The sequence below is a fragment of the Oncorhynchus tshawytscha genome, linkage group LG06 (assembly GCF_018296145.1).
Source record: "Oncorhynchus tshawytscha isolate Ot180627B linkage group LG06, Otsh_v2.0, whole genome shotgun sequence".
Taxonomy (NCBI): Eukaryota; Metazoa; Chordata; class Actinopteri; order Salmoniformes; family Salmonidae; genus Oncorhynchus; species Oncorhynchus tshawytscha.
The window spans coordinates 1,856,530-1,877,031 of NC_056434.1; the positions used below are offsets into that span (position 1 = coordinate 1,856,530).

At 49.3% G+C, this 20,502-nt stretch overlaps 1 protein-coding gene across 1 annotated transcript in view; it reads left to right on the forward strand.

Moving 5' to 3' along the window:
- Positions 1-20,502, forward strand: part of atp10a (ATPase phospholipid transporting 10A) — a 135,711-nt gene that overhangs the window by 95,876 nt on the left and 19,333 nt on the right. The window contains exons 13-16 of the mRNA XM_042322815.1: positions 2,435-2,619; positions 6,750-7,098; positions 10,989-11,065; positions 19,561-19,686. Of these exons, the coding sequence (XP_042178749.1) occupies positions 2,435-2,619; positions 6,750-7,098; positions 10,989-11,065; positions 19,561-19,686 (737 nt within the window). The remainder of the gene's footprint in view (positions 1-2,434; positions 2,620-6,749; positions 7,099-10,988; positions 11,066-19,560; positions 19,687-20,502) is intronic.

A 20,502-nucleotide genomic window follows, 5' to 3' on the forward strand; every position in this document is an offset into this window, starting at 1 on the left:
GGTCCTGTCAGAAGTAGGGACTGCTGCCTTGTAGAGGGGGATATTCAAGTCCAGGGTGGAGTGGTGGGCCAGGTAGACACTAGGTTTTGAGGCACAGTCCTGGGAAATGCTTGCATTCACCCACTGTATGGTGGCAAGGTGAATGCCCTTTTGTGGTAGCAGGGTGGAAATAACCACTTGTGCATTGGGGAAAGTGGAAGAAGCTTTTTTGAATCACTCCTATGAGTGCTGTGGCCACACTTCCCTGCTGGGTCCTCAGGTTGTTTGTGCCTGTGTGAATTATAATGTGGCTGGGTGACACTAGTCTGTCCTCCAACAGCTCCAGGACATGCCTAGTGTTTGGGCACCAGAGTTTAGCATTCCAGGTGGCTACCTCATGAAACTGGTGAGAGAATGCCAAGAGTATGCAAAGCTGTCATCAAGGCAAAGGGTTGCTACTTTGAAGAACCTGCCAACCAGGACCTCTATACCAGGCGGTATCAGAGGAAGGACATAAAAATTCAGACTCCAGCCACCCTAGTCATAGATTCTTCTCTCTGCTACCGTATGGCAAGCGGTACCGGAGTGCCAAGTCTATGTCCATGAGGCTTCTAAACAGCTTCTACCCCCAAGCCATAAGACTCCTGAACAGCTGTTGATTGGATAAATGGTGCATGGTTGGCTGTTGATTGGATAAATGGTGCATGGTTGGCTGTTGATTGGATAAATGGTGCATGGTTGGCTGTTGATTGGATAAATGGTACATGGTTGGCTGTTGAATGGATAAATGGTGCATGGTTGGCTGTTGAATGGATAAATGGTGCATGGTTGGCTGTTGATTGGATAAATGGTGCATGGTTGGCTGTTGATTGGATAAATGGTGCATGGTTGGCTGTTGATTGGATAAATGGTACATGGTTGGCTGTTGATTGGATAAATGGTGCATGGTTGGCTGTTGATTGGATAAATGGTACATGGTTGGCTGTTGATTGGATAAACGGTGCATGGTTGGCTGTTGATTGGATAAATGGTACATGGTTGGCTGTTGATTGGATAAATGGTACATGGATGGCTGTTGATTGGATAAACGGTGCATGGTTGGCTGTTGATTGGATAAATGGTACATGGTTGGCTGTTGATTGGATAAATGGTGCATGGTTGGCTGTTGATTGGATAAATGGTGCATGGTTGGCTGTTGATTGGATAAATGGTGCATGGTTGGCTGTTGATTGGATAAATGGTAGAAGCCTGATAATAAACCAGTCAGAAAAAGAGACATGTCCAGCAATATGGTTATGATTTAGACCAGGGGGTCGTCAAACTCTTATGCCCAGGGACCCCCTCACAGGAAAACCAGGGACCCCCTCACAGGAAAACCAGGGACCCCCTCACAGGAAAACCAGGGACCCCCTCACAGGAAAACCAGGGACCCCTCACAGGAAAACCAGGGACCCCTCACAGGAAAACCAGGGACCCCCTCACAGGAAAACCAGGGACCCCCTCACAGGAAAACCAGGGACCCCTCACAGGAAAACCAGGGACCCCCTCACAGGAAAACCAGGGACCCCTCACAGGAAAACCAGGGACCCCCTCACAGGAAAACCAGGGACCCCCTCACAGGAAAACCAGGGACCCCCTCACAGGAAAACCAGGGACCCCCTCACAGGAAAACCAGGGACCCCCATCATACATTAGCAACAAAAAAAAGGCCTACGTTTGAATGTTTTCATTAGGCCACTGCTCCACTTGGGAGGCCTCAGGCCTACGTTTGAATGTTTTCATTAGGCCACTGCTCCAGTCGGGAGGCCTCAGGCCTACGTTTGAATGTTTTCATTAGGCCACTGCTCCAGTCGGGAGGCCTCAGGCCTACGTTTGAATGTTTTCATTAGGCCACTGCTCCACCTGGGAGGCCTCAGGCCTACGTTTGAATGTTTTCATTAGGCCACTGCTCCACCTGGGAGGCCTCAGGCCTACGTTTGAATGTTTTCATTAGGCCACTGCTCCACTTGGGAGGCCTCAGGCCTACTTTTGAATGTTTTCATTAGGCCACTGCTCCAGTCGGGAGGCCTCAGGCCTACGTTTGAATGTTTTCATTAGGCCACTGCTCCACCTGGGAGGCCTCAGGCCTGCGTTTTAATGCTTCTATTAGCCTACCATTATTATACTCCAAGTGCATCAAACTCCTCTATTCCCCCAAAATAACAATGTTGGCTTGCAATACAGTTCATCAACCACTAGAAGTTGTGCGTACACATGATTTGAGATTTGTGTGAAGATATGCACAGCACACTATCCCGTCAAATTCAAAATGGAGAAATACCAAACTTTGGTGTTGAATGAGGCCCCAGGGAGGTTCATACTGGTACTGCATACCTTCAACACTGATGTCCCCTGAAGACCTCGTCAAAGATGATGTTTTAATGCAACAGCTGTTGATATTTGTATGGTTTTCTAGGAGCAACGGGTGTAGAGGACCGTCTACAAGATGGTGTCCCAGAGACCATTGCGTCGCTGCGGAAGGCAGGGCTCCAGATCTGGGTTCTGACGGGGGACAAACAGGAGACAGCCATCAACATCGCCTATGCTTGCAAACTGCTGGAACCTGACGACGAGATCATCACACTCAACGCTGACTCTCAGGTGAGATCATCACACTCAACGCTGACTCTCAGGTGAGATCATCACACTCAACGCTGACTCTCAGGTGAGATCATCATACTCAACGCTGACTCTCAGGTGAGATCATCACACTCAACGCCAGTGGTGGAAAAAGTACCCACTTGAGTAAAAGTAAAGATACCTTAACCCATTTAATCCCTATTCCCCCCCCAGGCATGAAAATATCCTAATCTTGTGTCATTAGTAAGCCTTTGAAATAATCTATCATAATTCTTTTACATTTTCTTGGAAAAGTAGGTGAAAAAGTGTGTTTAATGGTCGGTCACAATTGTGACTGATGGGATTAATTAGGCTAATAGAAAATGAGTTAAGTGAAAGTCACCCAGTTAAATTCTATTTGAATAAAAGTCTAAAAGTATTTGGTTTTAAGTATCAAATGTAAAAATACAAATATTAAGCAAACCAGACGGCACAATATTCTTGTTTTTTTAATTGACGGATAGCCAGGGGCACACTCCAACACTCAGACATCATTTACAAATGAAGCATGTGTGTTTAGTGAGTCCGCCAGTAGGGATGAACGGGGATGTTCTCTGTTTAGTGAGTCCTCCAGATCAGAGGCAGTAGGGATGACCAGGGATGTTCTCTGTTTAGTGAGTCCTCCAGATCAGAGGCAGTAGGGATGACCAGGGATGTTCTCTGTTTAGTGAGTCCTCCAGATCAGAGGCAGTAGGGATGACCAGGGATGTTCTCTGCTTAGTGAGTCCTCCAGATCAGAGGCAGTAGGGATGACCAGGGATGTTCTCTGTTTAGTGAGTCCTCCAGATCAGAGGCAGTAGGGATGACCAGGGATGTTCTCTGCTTAGTGAGTCCTCCAGATCAGAGGCAGTAGGGATGACCAGGGATGTTCTCTGTTTAGTGAGTCCTCCAGATCAGAGGCAGTAGGGATGACCAGGGATGTTCTCTGTTTAGTGAGTCCTCCAGATCAGAGGCAGTAAGGATGACCAGGGATGTTCTCTGTTTAGTGAGTCCTCCAGATCAGATCAGTTAATGGTTACATGGTTAGCAGATGTTATTGGTCACATGGTTACCAGATGTTATTGGTCACATGGTTAGCAGATGTTATTGGTCACATGGTTAGCAGATGTTATTGGTCACATGGTTAGCAGATGTTATTGGTCACATGGTTAGCAGATGTTATTGGTCACATGGTTAGCAGATGTTAATAGTCACATGGTTAGCAGATGTCAATGCGAGGGTAGCGAAATGCTTGTGCTTCTAGTTCTGACAGTGCAGTAATATTTAACAAGTAATCTAACAATTCCACAACAACTACCTTATACACACAAATATAAAGGGATGGAATAAGAATATGTAAATATAAATATATGGATGAGCGATGGCCGAGCGTCATCGGCAAGGTGCAATAGATGGTATAAAATACAGTATATACATGTGATGTAAGATATGTAAACATTATTAAAGTGCCATTATTTGACTAGTGACTAGTGATCCATTTATTAAAGTGGCCAGTGATTGGGTGTCAATGTAGGCAGCAGCCTCTCTGAGTTAGTGATGGCTGTTTACCATTCTGATGGCCTTGAGATGGAAGCTGTTTTTCAGTCTCTCGGTTCCAGCTTTGATGCCCCTGTACTGACCTCGCCTTCTGGATGATAGCGGGGTGAACAGGCAGTGGCTCGGGTGGTTGTTGTCCTTGATGATCTTTATGGCCTTCCTGTGCAATCGGGTGGTGTAGGTGTCCTGGAGGGCAGGTAGTTTGCCACCGGTGATGCGTTGTGCAGACCTCACTACCCTCTGGAGAGCCTTACGGTTGTGGGCGGAGCAGTTGCCGTACCAGGCGGTGATACAGCCCGACAGAATGCTCTCAGTTGTGCGTCTGTAAAAGTTTGTCAAGGTTTTGGGTGACAAGCCATATTTCTTTAGCGCCTCCTGAGTTTGAAGAGGCGCTGTTGCTCAACGTTGAGGAACTTAAAACTTTGTCTGTTGACCTGTTGGGGCGGTATGCAAACTGAAGTGGGTCTAGGGTGGCCGGTAAGGTGGAGGTGAAATGATTCTTAACTAGACTCTCAAAGCACTTAATGATGACAGAAGTGAGTGATAGTGATTTAGTTCAGTTATCTTTGCCTTCTTGGGTGCAGGAACAATGGTGGCCATCTTGAAGCATGTGGGGACAGCAGACTGGGATAAGTAATGATGGACTGTCATTTCTCTTTGCTTATTTGAGCTGTTCCTGCCATTATATGGACTTAGCTTTATTTCGTAAAATACCGTCTTCTGTATAACCCCCCTACCTTGTTAAAACATAACTGATTGGCTCAAACACATCAAGAAGGAAATGCATTTCACAAATGAACTTTTAACAAGGCACAGCTTTTAATTGAAATGCATTCCAGGTGATGTCCTCATGAAGCTGGTTGAGAGAATGCCAAGAGTGTGCAAAGCTGTCATTAAGGCAAAGGGTGGCTACTTTGAAGAAACTCAAATATAATATATATTTTGATTTGTTGAACACTTTTTTGGTTACTACATGATTCCATATGTGTTATTTCATAGTTGATGTCTTGACTATTATTCTATCCATGTCCTGCGTGAACCAGAATGTTACAATTCTTCAGGTCCTGTTGATAGGATAGTCTTGAGCGGAGCTCATCCAGTTTATTCTCTAGTGATTGTACATTCCATTAGTGACAATCAGGTAGAGGCAGTTTATTTACTCGCCAACGTAGTGTCTTCAGGATGCTGGCTCATTTTCCCTCTCTTGCTCCGTCACTTCCTCTTTCAAGTCCCGGGTATTAGGGCCTGTTTCGGAGAAAGAAGAATGTCCTGCCTACTCCGTTAAAGTAGAAATGTACATCCAAATTGTGGTTAGTGATCGATGTTCTAATGTCCAGAAGTTGTTTTCATACATAGGAAATTATGGCAGAGACATTATGTACCAAAATAATTAAGATCAGTCTAAAATAAACTGAATTGATCAGGAGCCTGTAAAACGGCTTGTATCCACTGCATTACCATCTAACTGGAGGATAGTTTCTACTACTGCTATGCCTGTCTCTCTCCCTCTGTCTGTCTCTCTGACCCTATGCCTGTCTCTCTCCCTCTGTCTGTCTCTCTGACCCTATGCCTCTCTCTCTCTCTCCCTGTCTGTCTCTCTATGATCATATACCTGTCTCTCTCTCTTTCCCTCTCTGCCTGTCTCTCTCGCTTTCCCTCTCTCACTCTCTCTGCCTCTCTCTCTCCCTCTCTGCCTGTCTCTCTCGCTTTCCCTCTCTCTCTCACTCTCTGCCTGCCTGTCTCTCCCCCTCTCTGCCTGCCTGTCTCTCCCCCTCTCTGCCTGTCTCTCCCCCTCTCTGCCTGTCTCTCTCTCCCCCTCTCTGCCTGTCTCTCCCCCTCTCTGCCTGTCTCTCTCTCTCCCTCTCTGCCTGCCTCTCTCTCTCCCTCTCTGCCTGCCTCTCTCTCTCCCTCTCTGCCTGTCTCTCCCCCTCTCTGCCTGTCTCTCTCCCTCTCTGCCTGTCTCTCTCCCTCTCTGCCTGTCTCTCTCTGCCTGTCTCTCTCTCCCCCTCTCTGCCTGTCTCTCTCCCTCTCTGCCTGTCTCTCCCCCTCTCTGCCTGTCTCTCCCCCTCTCTGCCTGTCTCTCTCTCTCCCTCTCTGCCTGTCTCTCTCTCTCCCTCTCTGCCTGCCCTCTCTCTCCCTCTCTGCCTGCCTCTCTCTCTCCCTCTCTGCCTGTCTCTCCCCCTCTCTGCCTGTCTCTCTCCCTCTCTGCCTGTCTCTCTCTGCCTGTCTCTCTCTCCCCCTCTCTGCCTGTCTCTCCCCCTCTCTGCCTGTCTCTCCCCCTCTCCTGTCTCTCTCCCTCTCTGCCTGTCTCTCCCCTCTCTGCCTGTCTCTCTCCCTCTCTGCCTGTCTCTCCCCTCTCTGCCTGTCTCTCCCCCTCTCTGCCTGTCTCTCTCTCTCCCTCTCTGCCTGCCTCTCTCTCTCCCTCTCTGCCTGCCTCTCTCTCTCCCTCTCTGCCTGTCTCTCCCCCTCTCTGCCTGTCTCTCTCCCCTCTCTCTGCCTGTCTCTCTCCCTCTCTGCCTGTCTCTCTCCCTCTCTGCCTGTCTCTCTCCCTCTCTGCCTGTCGGTCTCTGCAACAGGAGGCGATGGCAGTCCTTCTAGAGGAGAGTCTACACTACATCCAGGCTAAGTTCCTGTCCTCGGATCCTTCCAGATCCTTTCAGAAAGACTACGCTCCAGCCTACTCCTTCCCCCCTCCTCCTCCCTCCCCCTCCTCCTCCCAGACCCAGTCCTTCCTGGTGCACCGGCTGGGTTTGGTGATTGACGGGCGGACGCTGGCCTACGCGCTGGACAGCAGCCTAGATGAGAAGTTCCTGCAGGTGGCGAGGAGCTGTCGGTCAGTCCTCTGCTGTCGCTCCACACCGCTGCAGAAGAGTATGGTGGTTAAACTGGTCCGGAACAAACTGAAGGTCATGACACTGGCCATAGGTATGTACCAGTCTAGTTCCTCAACGCTGGCCATAGGTATGTACCAGTCTAGTTCCTCAACGCTGGCCATAGGTATGTACCAGTCTAGTTCCTCAACGCTGGCCATAGGTATGTACCAGTCTAGTTCCTCAACGCTGGCCATAGGTATGTACCAGTCTAGTTCCTCAACGCTGGCCATAGGTATGTACCAGTCTAGTTCCTCAACGCTGGCCATAGGTATGTACCAGTCTAGTTCCTCAACGCTGGCCATAGTTATGTACCAGTCTAGTTCCTCAACGCTGGCCATAGGTATGTACCAGTCTAGTTCCTCAACGCTAGCCATAGGTATGTACCAGTCTAGTTCCTCAACGCTGGCCATAGGTATGTACCAGTCTAGTTCCTCAACGCTGGCCATAGTTATGTACCAGTCTAGTTCCTCAACGCTGGCCATAGGTATGTACCAGTCTAGTTCCTCAATGCTGGCCATAGTTATGTACCAGTCTAGTTCCTCAACGCTGGCCATAGGTATGTACCAGTCTAGTTCCTCAACGCTGGCCATAGTTATGTACCAGTCTAGTTCCTCAACGCTGGCCATAGTTATGTACCAGTCTAGTTCCTCAACGCTGGCCATAGTTATGTACCAGTCTAGTTCCTCAACGCTGGCCATAGGTATGTACCAGTCTAGTTCCTCAACGCTGGCCATAGTTATGTACCAGTCTAGTTCCTCAACGCTGGCCATAGTTATGTACCAGTCTAGTTCCTCAACGCTGGCCATAGGTATGTACCAGTCTAGTTCCTCAACGCTGGCCATAGGTATGTACCAGTCTAGTTCCTCAACGCTGGCCATAGGTATGTACCAGTCTAGTTCCTCAACGCTGGCCATAGGTATGTACCAGTCTAGTTCAACAAAGTTTTAAAAAATATATATATATTGAATCTTTTCACGGTTACAGAGACACACCTACTCATTCAAGGGTTTTTCTGTATTTTTACTATTTTCAACATTGTAGAATAGTAGTGAAGACATCAACACTATGTAATAACACATATGGAATAATGTAGTAACCAGAAAAGTGTTAAACAAATCAACATATATTTGAGATTCTTCAAAGTAGCCACCCTTTGCCTTGATGACAGCTTTGCACACTCTTGGCATTCTCTCAATTCTCTCACATTCTTACACAACTATATAAGTCATACTTCACATACACAGCTATATAAGTCATACTTCACCCACCACATACACAGCTATATAAGTCATACTTCACCCACCACATACACAACTATATGTCATACTTCACCCACCACATACACAACTATATAAGTCATACTTCACCCACCACATACACAACTATATAAGTCATACTTCACCCACCACATACACAGCTATATAAGTCATACTTCACCCACCACATACACAGCTATATAAGTCATACTTCACCCACCACATACACAACTATATAAGTCATACTTCACCCACCACATACACAGCTATATAAGTCATACTTCACCCACCACATACACAGCTATATAAGTCATACTTAACCCATCACATACACAGCTATATAAGTCATACTTCACCCAACACATACACAGCTATATAAGTCATACTTCACCCACCACATACACAGATATATAAGTCATACTTCACCCACCACATACACAGATATATAAGTCATACTTCACCCACCACATACACAGATATAAAAGTCATACTTCACCCACCACATACACAGCTATATAAGTCATACTTCACCCATCACATACACAGATATATAAGTCATACTTCACCCATCACATACACAGCTATATAAGTCATACTTCACCCACCACATACACAGATATATAAGTCATACTTCACCCACCACATACACAGATATATAAGTCATACTTCACCCACCACATACACAACTATATAAGTCATACTTCACCCACCACATACACAGATATATAAGTCATACTTCACCCATCACATACACAGATATATAAGTCATACTTCACCCACCACATACACAGATATATAAGTCATACTTCACCCATCACATACACAGATATATAAGTCATACTTCACCCACCACATACACACTCAGCTGTTTGTAAGTACAGGAACCTTTGTGGGAACTGTTTCCTCTATGAAGCTGTAGTGTATTAGAGCTGACCGTGGAAACTGGGGCTTACTGAGGTCTTCCCCTGTTTACTGACTGTTACTGAGGTCTTCCCCTGTTTACTGACTGTTACTGAGGTCTTTCCCTGTTTACTGACTGTTGTTACTGCTGGTCTTTCCCTGTTTACTGACTGTTACTGAGGTCTTCCCCTGTTTACTGACTGTTACTGAGGTCTTTCCCTGTTTACTGACTGTTGTTACTGCTGGTCTTTCCCTGTTTACTGACTGTTGTTACTGCTGGTCTTTCCCTGTTTACTGACTGTTGTTACTGCTGGTCTTTCCCTGTTTACTGACTGTTACTGGTGGTGGAGGTCTTCCCTGTTTACTGACTGTTACTGCTGCTGGAGGTCTTCCCTGTTTACTGACTGTTACTGCTGCTGGGCGTCTTCCCTGTTTACTGACTGTTACTGCTGCTGGAGGTCTTCCCCTGTTTACTGACTGTTACTGCTGCTGGGCGTCTTCCCTGTTTACTGACTGTTACTGGTGGTGGTGCTGGTGGGGGTCTTCCCCTGTTTACTGACTGTTACTGGTGGTGGTGCTGGTGGGGTCTTCCCCTGTTTACTGACTGTTACTGGTGGTGGTGCTGGTGGGGGTCTTCCCCTGTTTACTGACTGTTACTGGTGGTGGTGCTGGTGGGGTCTTCCCTGTTTACTGACTGTTACTGGTGGTGGTGCTGGTGGGGGTCTTCCCTGTTTACTGACTGTTACTGGTGGTGGTGCTGGTGGGGGTCTTCCCTGTTTACTGACTGTTACTGGTGGTGGTGCTGGAGGGGGTCTTCCCTGTTTACTGACTGTTGCTGCTGCTGGGCGTCTTCCCTGTTTACGGACTGTTACTGCTGCTGGGCGTCTTCCCCTGTTTACGGACTGTTACTGGTGGTGGTGCTGGAGGGGTCTTCCCTGTTTACTGACTGTTGCTGCTGCTGGGCGTCTTCCCCTGTTTACTGACTGTTACTGGTTGTGGGGTCTTCCCCTGTTTACTGACTGTTACTGGTGGTGGTGCTGGTGGGGGTCTTCCCCTGTTTACTGACTGTTACTGGTTGTGGGGTCTTCCCCTGTTTACTGACTGTTACTGGTGGTGGTGCTGGTGGGGGTCTTCCCTGTTTACTGACTGTTACTGGTTGTGGGGGTCTTCCCCTGTTTACTGACTGTTACTGGTGGTGGGGTCTTCCCCTGTTTACTGACTGTTACTGGTGGTGCTGGTGGGGGTCTTCCCTGTTTACTGACTGTTACTGGTGGTGGTGTTGGTGGGGGTCTTCCCTGTTTACTGACTGTTACTGGTGGTGGGGTCTTCCCCTGTTTACTGACTGTTACTGGTGGTGTTGGTGGGGGTCTTCCCTGTTTACTGACTGTTACTGCTGCTGGGCGTCTTCCCTGTTTACTGACTGTTACTGGTGGTGGTGCTGGAGGGGTCTTCCCTGTTTACTGACTGTTGCTGCTGCTGGGCGTCTTCCCTGTTTACTGACTGTTACTGGTGGTGGGGATCTTCCCTGTTTACTGACTGTTACTGGTGGTGCTGGTGGGGGTCTTCCCTGTTTACTGACTGTTACTGGTGGTGGTGTTGGGGTCTTCCCTGTTTTGCTGTTTTAGCATTAAGGTGGAGTTCAGAGGACAACGGGTTGGGAGCTACTAGCTCCTCTTACTGAGTGTGTGTCTCTCTCTCCCTCCCTCCCATCCCCCTTCCCTCCCCCCTCCTCTCCCCTCTCTCTCTCTCTCCCCTCTCTCTCTCTCCCCCATCTCATTAATCTCAGGTGATGGGGCTAATGATGTCAGCATGATTCAGGTGGCTGATGTGGGCGTCGGCATCTCAGGACAGGAGGGCATGCAGGTAAAGAGAAACATGAGCTGGGCCTTAAGGGGGGGAGAGGACGGAGGGAGGGTGGAGAGGGGGAGGTGGAGACAGAAAGGAGAGACTGATAGAGAGTGAGAGCACGAGGAGGGGATGAGGAGTGGGAAAAGAGGGGGAGCGATGGGGAGACAAGGAGGAAGAGAGAGGACGGAGGAGGAGAACCACAGGAGGGGAGAGGACAGAGGAGGAGATCCAGAGAGGAGGAGAACCACAGAGGAGGAGAACCACAGAGGAGGAGAACCACAGAGGAGGAGAACCACAGGAGGGGGAGAGGACAGAGGAGAGATCCAGAGAGAGGAGAACCACAGAGGAGGAGAACCACAGAGGAGGAGAACCACAGAGGAGGAGAACCACAGAGGAGGAGAACCACAGAGGAGGAGAACCACAGAGGAGGAGAACCACAGAGGAGGAGAACCAGAGAGGAGGAGAACCAGAGAGGAGGAGAACCAGAGAGGAGGAGAACCAGAGAGGAGAGAACCAGAGAGGAGGAGAACCAGAGAGGAGGAGAACCAGAGAGGAGGAGAACCAGAGAGGAGGAGAACCAGAGAGGAGGAGAACCACAGAGGAGGAGAACCACAGAGGAGGAGAACCACAGAGGAAGAGAGGACAGAGAGGAGGAGATCCAGAGAGGAGGAGATCCAGAGAGGAGGAGATCCAGAGAGATGAGAGGACAGAGAGGAGGAGATCCAGAGAGGAGGAGAGGAGGAGATCCAGAGAGATGAGAGGACAGAGAGGAGGAGAGGAGGAGATCCAGAGAGGAGGAGAACCACAGAGATGAGAGGACAGAGAGGAGGAGATCCAGAGAGGAGGAGATCCAGAGAGGAGGAGAACCAGAGAGGAGGAGAACCAGAGAGGAGGAGAACCAGAGAGGAGGAGAACCAGAGAGGAGGAGAACCAGAGAGGAGGAGATCCAGAGAGGAGGAGGAGAGGAGGAGAACCACAGAGGAGGAGAGAGGACAGAGAGGAGGAGATCCAGAGAGGAGGAGATCCACAGAGGAGGAGAACCACAGAGGAGGAGAACCACAGAGGAAGAGAGGACAGAGAGGAGGAGAACCAAAGAGGAGGAGAACCACAGAGGAAGAGAACCCAGAGAGGAGGAGAACCAGAGAGAGGAGAGGACAGAGAGGAGGAGATCCAGAGATGAGGAGAGGAGGACATCCAGAGAGGAGGACATCCAGAGAGGAGGAGAACCACAGAGGAGAGAGGACAGAGAGGAGGAGATCCAGAGAGGAGGAGATCCAGAGAGGAGGAGAACCACAGAGGAGGAGAACCACAGAGGAGGAGAACCACAGAGGAAGAGAGGACAGAGAGGAGGAGAACCAAAGAGGAGGAGAACCACAGAGGAAGAGAACCCAGAGAGGAGGAGAACCAGAGAGAGGAGAGGACAGAGAGGAGGAGATCCAGAGATGAGGAGAGGAGGACATCCAGAGAGGAGGAGAACCACAGAGGAGAGAGGACAGAGAGGAGGAGATCCAGAGAGGAGGAGAACCACAGAGGAGGAGAACCAGAGAGGAAGAGAGGACAGAGAGGAGGAGATCCAAAGAGGAGGAGAGCCACAGAGGAAGAGAGGACAGAGAGGAGGAGAACCAGAGAGAAGGAGAACCACAGAGGAAGAGAGACCAGAGAGGAGGAGAACCACAGAGGAGAGAGGACAGAGAGGAGGAGATCCAGAGAGGAGGAGAACCACAGAGGAGGAGAACCAGAGAGGAAGAGAGGACAGAGAGGAGGAGATCCAAAGAGGAGGAGAGCCACAGAGGAAGAGAGGACAGAGAGGAGGAGAACCAGAGAGAAGGAGAACCACAGAGGAAGAGAGACCAGAGAGGAGGAGAACCACAGAGGAGAGAGGACAGAGAGGAGGAGAACCAGAGAGGAGGAGAACCAGAGAGGAGGAGAACCACAGAGGAGGAGAACCACAGAGGAGGAGAACCACAGAGGAGGAGAACCACAGAGGAAGAGAGGACAGAGAGGAGGAGATCCAGAGAGGAGGAGATCCAGAGAGGAGGAGATCCAGAGAGATGAGAGGACAGAGAGGAGGAGATCCAGAGAGGAGGAGAGGAGGAGATCCAGAGAGATGAGAGGACAGAGAGGAGGAGAGGAGGAGATCCAGAGAGGAGGAGAACCACAGAGATGAGAGGACAGAGAGGAGGAGATCCAGAGAGGAGGAGATCCAGAGAGGAGGAGAACCAGAGAGGAGGAGAACCAGAGAGGAGGAGAACCAGAGAGGAGGAGAACCAGAGAGGAGGAGATCCAGAGAGGAGGAGGAGAGGAGGAGAACCACAGAGGAGGAGAGAGGACAGAGAGGAGGAGATCCAGAGAGGAGGAGATCCACAGAGGAGGAGAACCACAGAGGAGGAGAACCACAGAGGAAGAGAGGACAGAGAGGAGGAGAACCAAAGAGGAGGAGAACCACAGAGGAAGAGAACCCAGAGAGGAGGAGAACCAGAGAGGAGAGGACAGAGAGGAGGAGATCCAGAGATGAGGAGAGGAGGACATCCAGAGGAGGACATCCAGAGAGGAGGAGAACCACAGAGGAGAGAGGACAGAGAGGAGGAGATCCAGAGAGGAGGAGATCCAGAGAGGAGGAGAACCACAGAGGAGGAGAACCACAGAGGAGGAGAACCACAGAGGAAGAGAGGACAGAGAGGAGGAGAACCAAAGAGGAGGAGAACCACAGAGGAAGAGAACCCAGAGAGGAGGAGAACCAGAGAGAGGAGAGGACAGAGAGGAGGAGATCCAGAGATGAGGAGAGGAGGACATCCAGAGAGGAGGAGAACCACAGAGGAGAGAGGACAGAGAGGAGGAGATCCAGAGAGGAGGAGAACCACAGAGGAGGAGAACCAGAGAGGAAGAGAGGACAGAGAGGAGGAGATCCAAAGAGGAGGAGAGCCACAGAGGAAGAGAGGACAGAGAGGAGGAGAACCAGAGAGAAGGAGAACCACAGAGGAAGAGAGACCAGAGAGGAGGAGAACCACAGAGGAGAGAGGACAGAGAGGAGGAGAACCAGAGAGGAGGAGAACCACAGAGGAAGAGAGGACAGAGGAGGAGAACCAGAGAAGAGGAGAACCACAGAGGAGAGAGGAGGAGATCCAGAGAGGAGGAGAACCACAGAGGAAGAGAACCAGAGAGGAGGAGAACCACAGAGGAAGAGAACCAGAGAGGAGGAGAACCACAGATGAGAGAGAACCAGAGAGGAGGAGAACCACAGAGGAGGAGAACCACAGAGGAGGAGAACCACAGAGGAGGAGAACCACAGAGGAAGAGAGGACAGAGGAGGAGAACCAGAGAAGAGGAGAACCACAGAGGAGAGGGGACAGAGAGGAGGAGAGGAGGATATCCAGAGAGGAGGAGATCCAGAGAAGAGGAGAACCACAGAGGAGAGGGGACAGAGAGGAGGAGAGGAGGATATCCAGAGAGGAGGAGATCCAGAGAGGGGGAGATCCAGAGAGGAGGAGAACCACAGAGGAAGAGAACCACAGAGGAAGAGAGGACAGAGAGGAGGAGATCCAGAGAGGAGGAGAACCACGGAGGAGAGAGGACAGAGTGGAGGAGATCCAGAGAGGAGGAGAGGAGGAGATCAAGAGAGGAGGAGAACCACAGAGGAGGAGAGAGGACAGAGAGGAGGAGATCCAGAGAGGAGGAGATCCAGAGAGGAGGAGATCCAGAGAGGAGGAGAACCACAGAGGAGGAGAACCACAGAGGAGGAGAACCACAGAGGAGGAGAACCACAGAGGAAGAGAGGACAGAACCAGAGAGGAGGAGAACCACAGAGGTGAGAGGACAGAGAGGAGGAGAGGAGGAGATCCAGAGAGGAGGAGAACCACAGAGGAAGAGAGGGCAGAGAGGAGGAGAACCAAAGAGGAGGAGAACCACAGAGGAAGAGAACCCAGAGAGGAGGAGAACCAGAGAGATGAGAGGACAGAGAGGAGGAGATCCAGAGAGGATCGGAGGACATTCAGAGAGGAGGAGAACCACAGAGGAGAGAGGACAGAGAGGAGGAGAGAGGGGGAGAGGAGATCCAGAGAGGAGGAGAACCACAGAGGAGGAGAGAGAGGAGGAGAACCACAGGGGAGGAGAACCAGAGAGGAAGAGAGGACAGAGAGGAGGAGATCCAAAGAGGAGAGACCACAGAGGAAGAGAGGACAGAGAGGAGGAGAACCAGAGAGAAGGAGAACCACAGAGGAAGAGAGACCAGAGAGGAGGAGAACCACAGAGAGAGAGGACAGAGAGGAGGAGAACCAGAGGAGGAGGAGAACCACAGAGGAAGAGAACCAGAGAGGAGGAGAACCACAGAGGAAGAGAGAGGACAGAGAGGAGGAGAACCAGAGAGGAGAGAGGACAGAGAGGAGGAGAACCACAGAGGAAGAGAGGACAGAGAGGAGGAGAGAGGAGGAGATCCAGAGAGGAGGAGAACCAGAGAGGAAGAGATAGGACAGAGAGGAGGAAAACCACAGAGGAAGAGAGGACAGAGAGGAGGAGAGAGGAGGAGATCCAGAGAGGAGGAGAACCAGAGAGGAGGAGAACCACAGAGGAAGAGAGGACAGAGAGGAGGAGAACCACAGAGGAGGAGAACCACAGAGAGGAGTAGATCCAGAGAGGAGTAGATCCAGAGAGGAGGTTGTCCAGAGAGGAGGTTGTCCAGAGAGGAGGTTGTCCAGAGAGGAGGTTGTCCAGAGAGGAGGTTGTCCAGAGAGGAGGTTGTCCAGAGAGGAGGTTGTCCAGAGGACGAGATCCACAGAGGAAGAGAGGACAGAGATGAGGAGAGAGGTGGAGATCCAGAGAGGAGGAGAACCACAGAGGAGGAGAACCACAGAGAGGAGGAGAACCACAGAGAGGAGGTGGTCCAGAGAGGAGGAGAACCACAGAGGAAGAGAGGACAGAGAGGAGATCCAGAGAAGAGGATAACCACAGAGGAAGAGAACCAGAGAGAAGGAGAACCACAGAGGAAGAGAGGACACAGAGGAGGATAACCAGAGAGGAGGAGAACCACAGAGAGGAGGAGATCCAGAGAGGAGGAGAACCACAGAGGAAGAGAGAGGACGGAGGAGGAGAACCAGAGAGGAGGTGGTCCAGAGAGGTGGTCCAGAGAGGACGAGATCCACAGAGGAGGAGAACCACAGAGGAAGAGAGAGGACGGAGGAGGTGGTCCAGAGAGGAGGTGGTCCAGAGAGGAGGTGGTCCAGAGAGGAGGTGAACCACAGAGGAGGTGAACCACAGAGGAAGAGAGAGGACGGAGGAGGTGGTCCAGAGAGGAGGTGGTCCAGAGAGGAGGTGGTCCAGAGAGGAGGTGGTCCAGAGAGGAGGTGAACCACAGAGGAGGAGAACCACAGAGGAGGAGAACCACAGAGGAGGAGAACCACAGAGGAGGAGTAGATAAGGAGAGAGGATGATAAAATATATAAAGGAATGAGGGATGAGGAAGGACAGGAGGAAGGGAGGGAACATGGTGGAACGGTTGTGAATTGAGGTTATTGATTGTTAGAGGTGACAGATTGTTAGAGGTGACAGATTGTTAGAGGTGACAGATTGTTAGAGGTGACAGATTGTTAGAGGTGACAGATTGTTAGAGGTGACAGATTGTTAGAGGTGACAGATTGTTAGAGGTGACAGATTGTTAGAGGTGACAGATTGTTAGAGGTGACAGATTGTTAGAGGTGACAGATTGTTAGAGGTGACAGATTGTTAGAGGTGACAGATTGTTAGAGGTGACAGATTGTTAGAGGTGACAGATTGTTAGAGGTGACAGATTGTTAGAGGTGACAGATTGTTAGAGGTGACAGATTGTTAGAGGTGACAGATTGTTAGAGGTGACAGATTGTTAGAGGTGACAGATTGTTAGAGGTGACAGATTGTTAGAGGTGACAGATTGTTAGAGGTGACAGATTGTTAGAGGTGACAGATTGTTAGAGGTGACAGATTGTTAGAGGTGACAGATTGTTAGAGGTGACAGATTGTTAGAGGTGACAGATTGTTAGAGGTGACAGATTGTTAGAGGTGACAGATTGTTAGAGGTGACAGATTGTTAGAGGTGACAGATTGTTAGAGGTGACAGATTGTTAGAGGTGACAGATTGTTAGAGGTGACAGATTGTTAGAGGTGACAGATTGTTAGAGGTGACAGATTGTTAGAGGTGACAGATTGTTAGAGGTGACAGATTGTTAGAGGTGACAGATTGTTAGAGGTGACAGATTGTTAGAGGTGACAGATTGTTAGGTGAGGTGACAGATTGTTAGAGGTGACAGATTGTTAGAGGTGACAGATTGTTAGAGGTGACAGATTGTTAGAGGTGACAGATTGTTAGAGGTGACAGATTGTTAGAGGTGACAGATTGTTAGAGGTGACAGATTGTTAGAGGTGACAGATTGTTAGAGGTGACAGATTGTTAGAGATTGTGACAGATTGTTAGAGGTGACAGATTGTTAGAGGTGACAGATTGTTAGAGGTGACAGATTGTTAGAGGTGACAGATTGTTAGAGGTGACAGATTGTTAGAGGTGACAGATTGTTAGAGGTGACAGATTGTTAGAGGTGACAGATTGTTAGAGGTGCCTACCAGAGAAAATATAGATTTCTCCAGATTGTTTTTGTTTGTGAGAGAGATTTCTCCTTTTGTTTGAGTCCCATCTGGTCCTTCAAGTCTACATCAATACAAAGGACTCACGTAAAAGTCAGGATGGAAATATACTTTTCATAAACCCTTAAAACATTGGAAATCACTTCAAAACAACTATTCTTTTGCGTGGGTTGTATTAGCAACATAAATGATCACAAACATATAATAATATAACACAATGAGTTCTGGTTCCTCCAGAAATGTCCTGTACCTCGGGCCTAAAAGAGCCCAGCCCGGTAAAGGAGTTCAGGGAACTCAAGTGACCTTCGTCACGCAATGATTGTCCGTTCATTCAAGTGTAGCATAAACCCAGTCTCAATCATACAATCAACATGTCAAACTCTTTTACCACACAACCATAAAGTATCATATCTCAGTAGTCTTCAATTGCAACTGACCACAAATCAATACGGTATAAATCACACTCAAACAAATGAAATACCGTATGCAAGAAAGTTGTAGTCAGTCGGTCAGTCAGACAATCCAATCCGCCAACAGATCTCCAGTGGAGAAAGAATCAGCAGAGACCAACTGAGAAGTCCAAAGGAAGCAATGAGTGGGTCCGATCCTGGTTAAACTTGAGACAAGGCTACAAAGCAGCACTTTCAAATACAACAAAACATACGGAGTGAAGAAGCTTCGGAACTGAGGGTTGAACACTTCCTCATTCGCACCACCATCACAAACCCCTTTGTGCAGCTGATGCTGGCTATTTAAAATGTAATTAAAGGGGGAAGCGCCCTATCGGAAGGAGAAGCACTGAGACGGTTCAGACACATTCAGGCCCGTCACAATGGATAGAAGGTGGTTTCTGTAGGAACAGAATAATCATTCTCTCTACTATTATTCTGACATTTCACATTTGTAAAATAACGTGGTGATCCTAACTGACCTATGAAAGATAATTTTTACTAGGATTAAATGTATTTGGCGAAGGTGTATGTAAACTTCCGACTTCAACTGTATGGGAGGTTACCAAATTTGGATTTGTTTTCAAATTATTGGGGGGGTCTGTCTCTAATATGGTCATACATTTGGCAGGAGGTTGAAACTAGATCCTAAAATCAGCAATGTGTTCACAACCCCCAAACAGCAGTGGTTCAGAGCTCGTGACCCCCCCCACACACACACTAAAACATCCCAAACAGCAGTGGTTCAGAGCTCGTGACCCCCCCCACACACACACACACTAAAACATCCCAAACAGCAGTGGTTCAGAGCTCGTGACCCCCCTCCCCCCACACACACACTAAAACATCCCAAACAGCAGTGGTTCAGAGCTCGTGACCCCCTCCCCCCACACACACACTAAAACATCCCAAACAGCAGTGGTTCAGAGCTCGTGACCCCCCCTCCCCCCACACACACACTAAAACATCCCAAACAGCAGTGGTTCAGAGCTCGTGACCCCCCCACACACACACTAAAACATCCCAAACAGCAGTGGTTCAGAGCTCGTGACCCCTCCCCCCCACACACACACTAAAACATCCCAAACAGCAGTGGTTCAGAGCTCGTGACCCCCCCCCCACACACACTAAAACATCCCAAACAGCAGTGGTTCAGAGCTCGTGACCCCCCCCACACACACACACTAAAACATCCCAAACAGCAGTGGTTCAGAGCTCGTGACCCCCCCCCACACTAAAACATCCCAAACAGCAGGAAACAGCCGTTATCTATGGAGATGTCCTTACATCCACGTTTGTCTGCTCTCTCTCTCTCTCTGAGTATTCTGTGTGTGTCTCTCTCTCTCTCTCTCTCTCTCTCTCTCTCTCTCTCTCTCTCTCTGAGTATTTTGTGTGTCTCTCTCTCTCTCTCTCTCTCTCTCTCTCTGAGTATTTTGTGTGTCTCTCTCTCTACAGGCTGTGATGGCTAGCGACTTTGCCCTACCGCGTTTCCGGAACCTTCAGAAGCTCCTGCTGGTCCATGGTCACTGGTGTTACTCCAGACTGGCCAACATGATACTGTACTTCTTCTACAAGAATGCTGTGAGTCTCTCTCTCTCTCTCACACACACACACAGCTAAAAGTAATGGTTGGACTTGCGATCGTCTGCTGGGGTTCAAACAGTGGGGACACAACATTGAGAACAGTCAGGAAATGAACAAACTCCCGACTTCCACTGTATGTGTATTTTTGGCCCTGTTTTTAACAACCTACACTAAATCAACTTGGCTTGATATGGCGATCAGGTATTGAATGTTCAACTGTACATAGTTATACAGGTTCACATACAGAACAGATCCTCGTCATAAAGAACATTGAATGAACAGACATGAAACAGCCAACAAAATCTAAATGAGCTGCGCTTCTGTCATTTTCTCTATAAAGATATTATTTTTGCGCATGTGCAGGATCCGCTGGTCACTTCCCCCCCTCTCCGAGTCCTTTCCATTGCTGCTCATTGACTCTGGCCTCTTGCCCCTCTCCGAGTCCTTTCCATTGCTGCTCATTGAGTCCTTTCCATTGCTGGCCTCTTCCCCCTCTCCGAGTCCTTTCCATTGCTGCTCATTGCCTCCCCCTCTGCGAGTCCTTTCCATTGCTGCTCATTGACTCTCAGTCCTTTCCATTGACTCTGGCCTCTTCCCCCTCTCAGAGTCCTTTCCATTGCTGCTCATTGACTCTGGCCTCTTCCCCCTCTCAGAGTCCTTTCCATTGCTTCTCATTGACTCTGGCCTCTTCCCCTCTCTGAGTCCTTTCCATTGCTGCTCATTGTCCTTTCCATTGCTGCTCATTGACTCTGGCCTCTTCCCCCCCTCTTTCCATTGAGTCCTTCCCCCTCATTGCTGCTCATTGACTCTGGC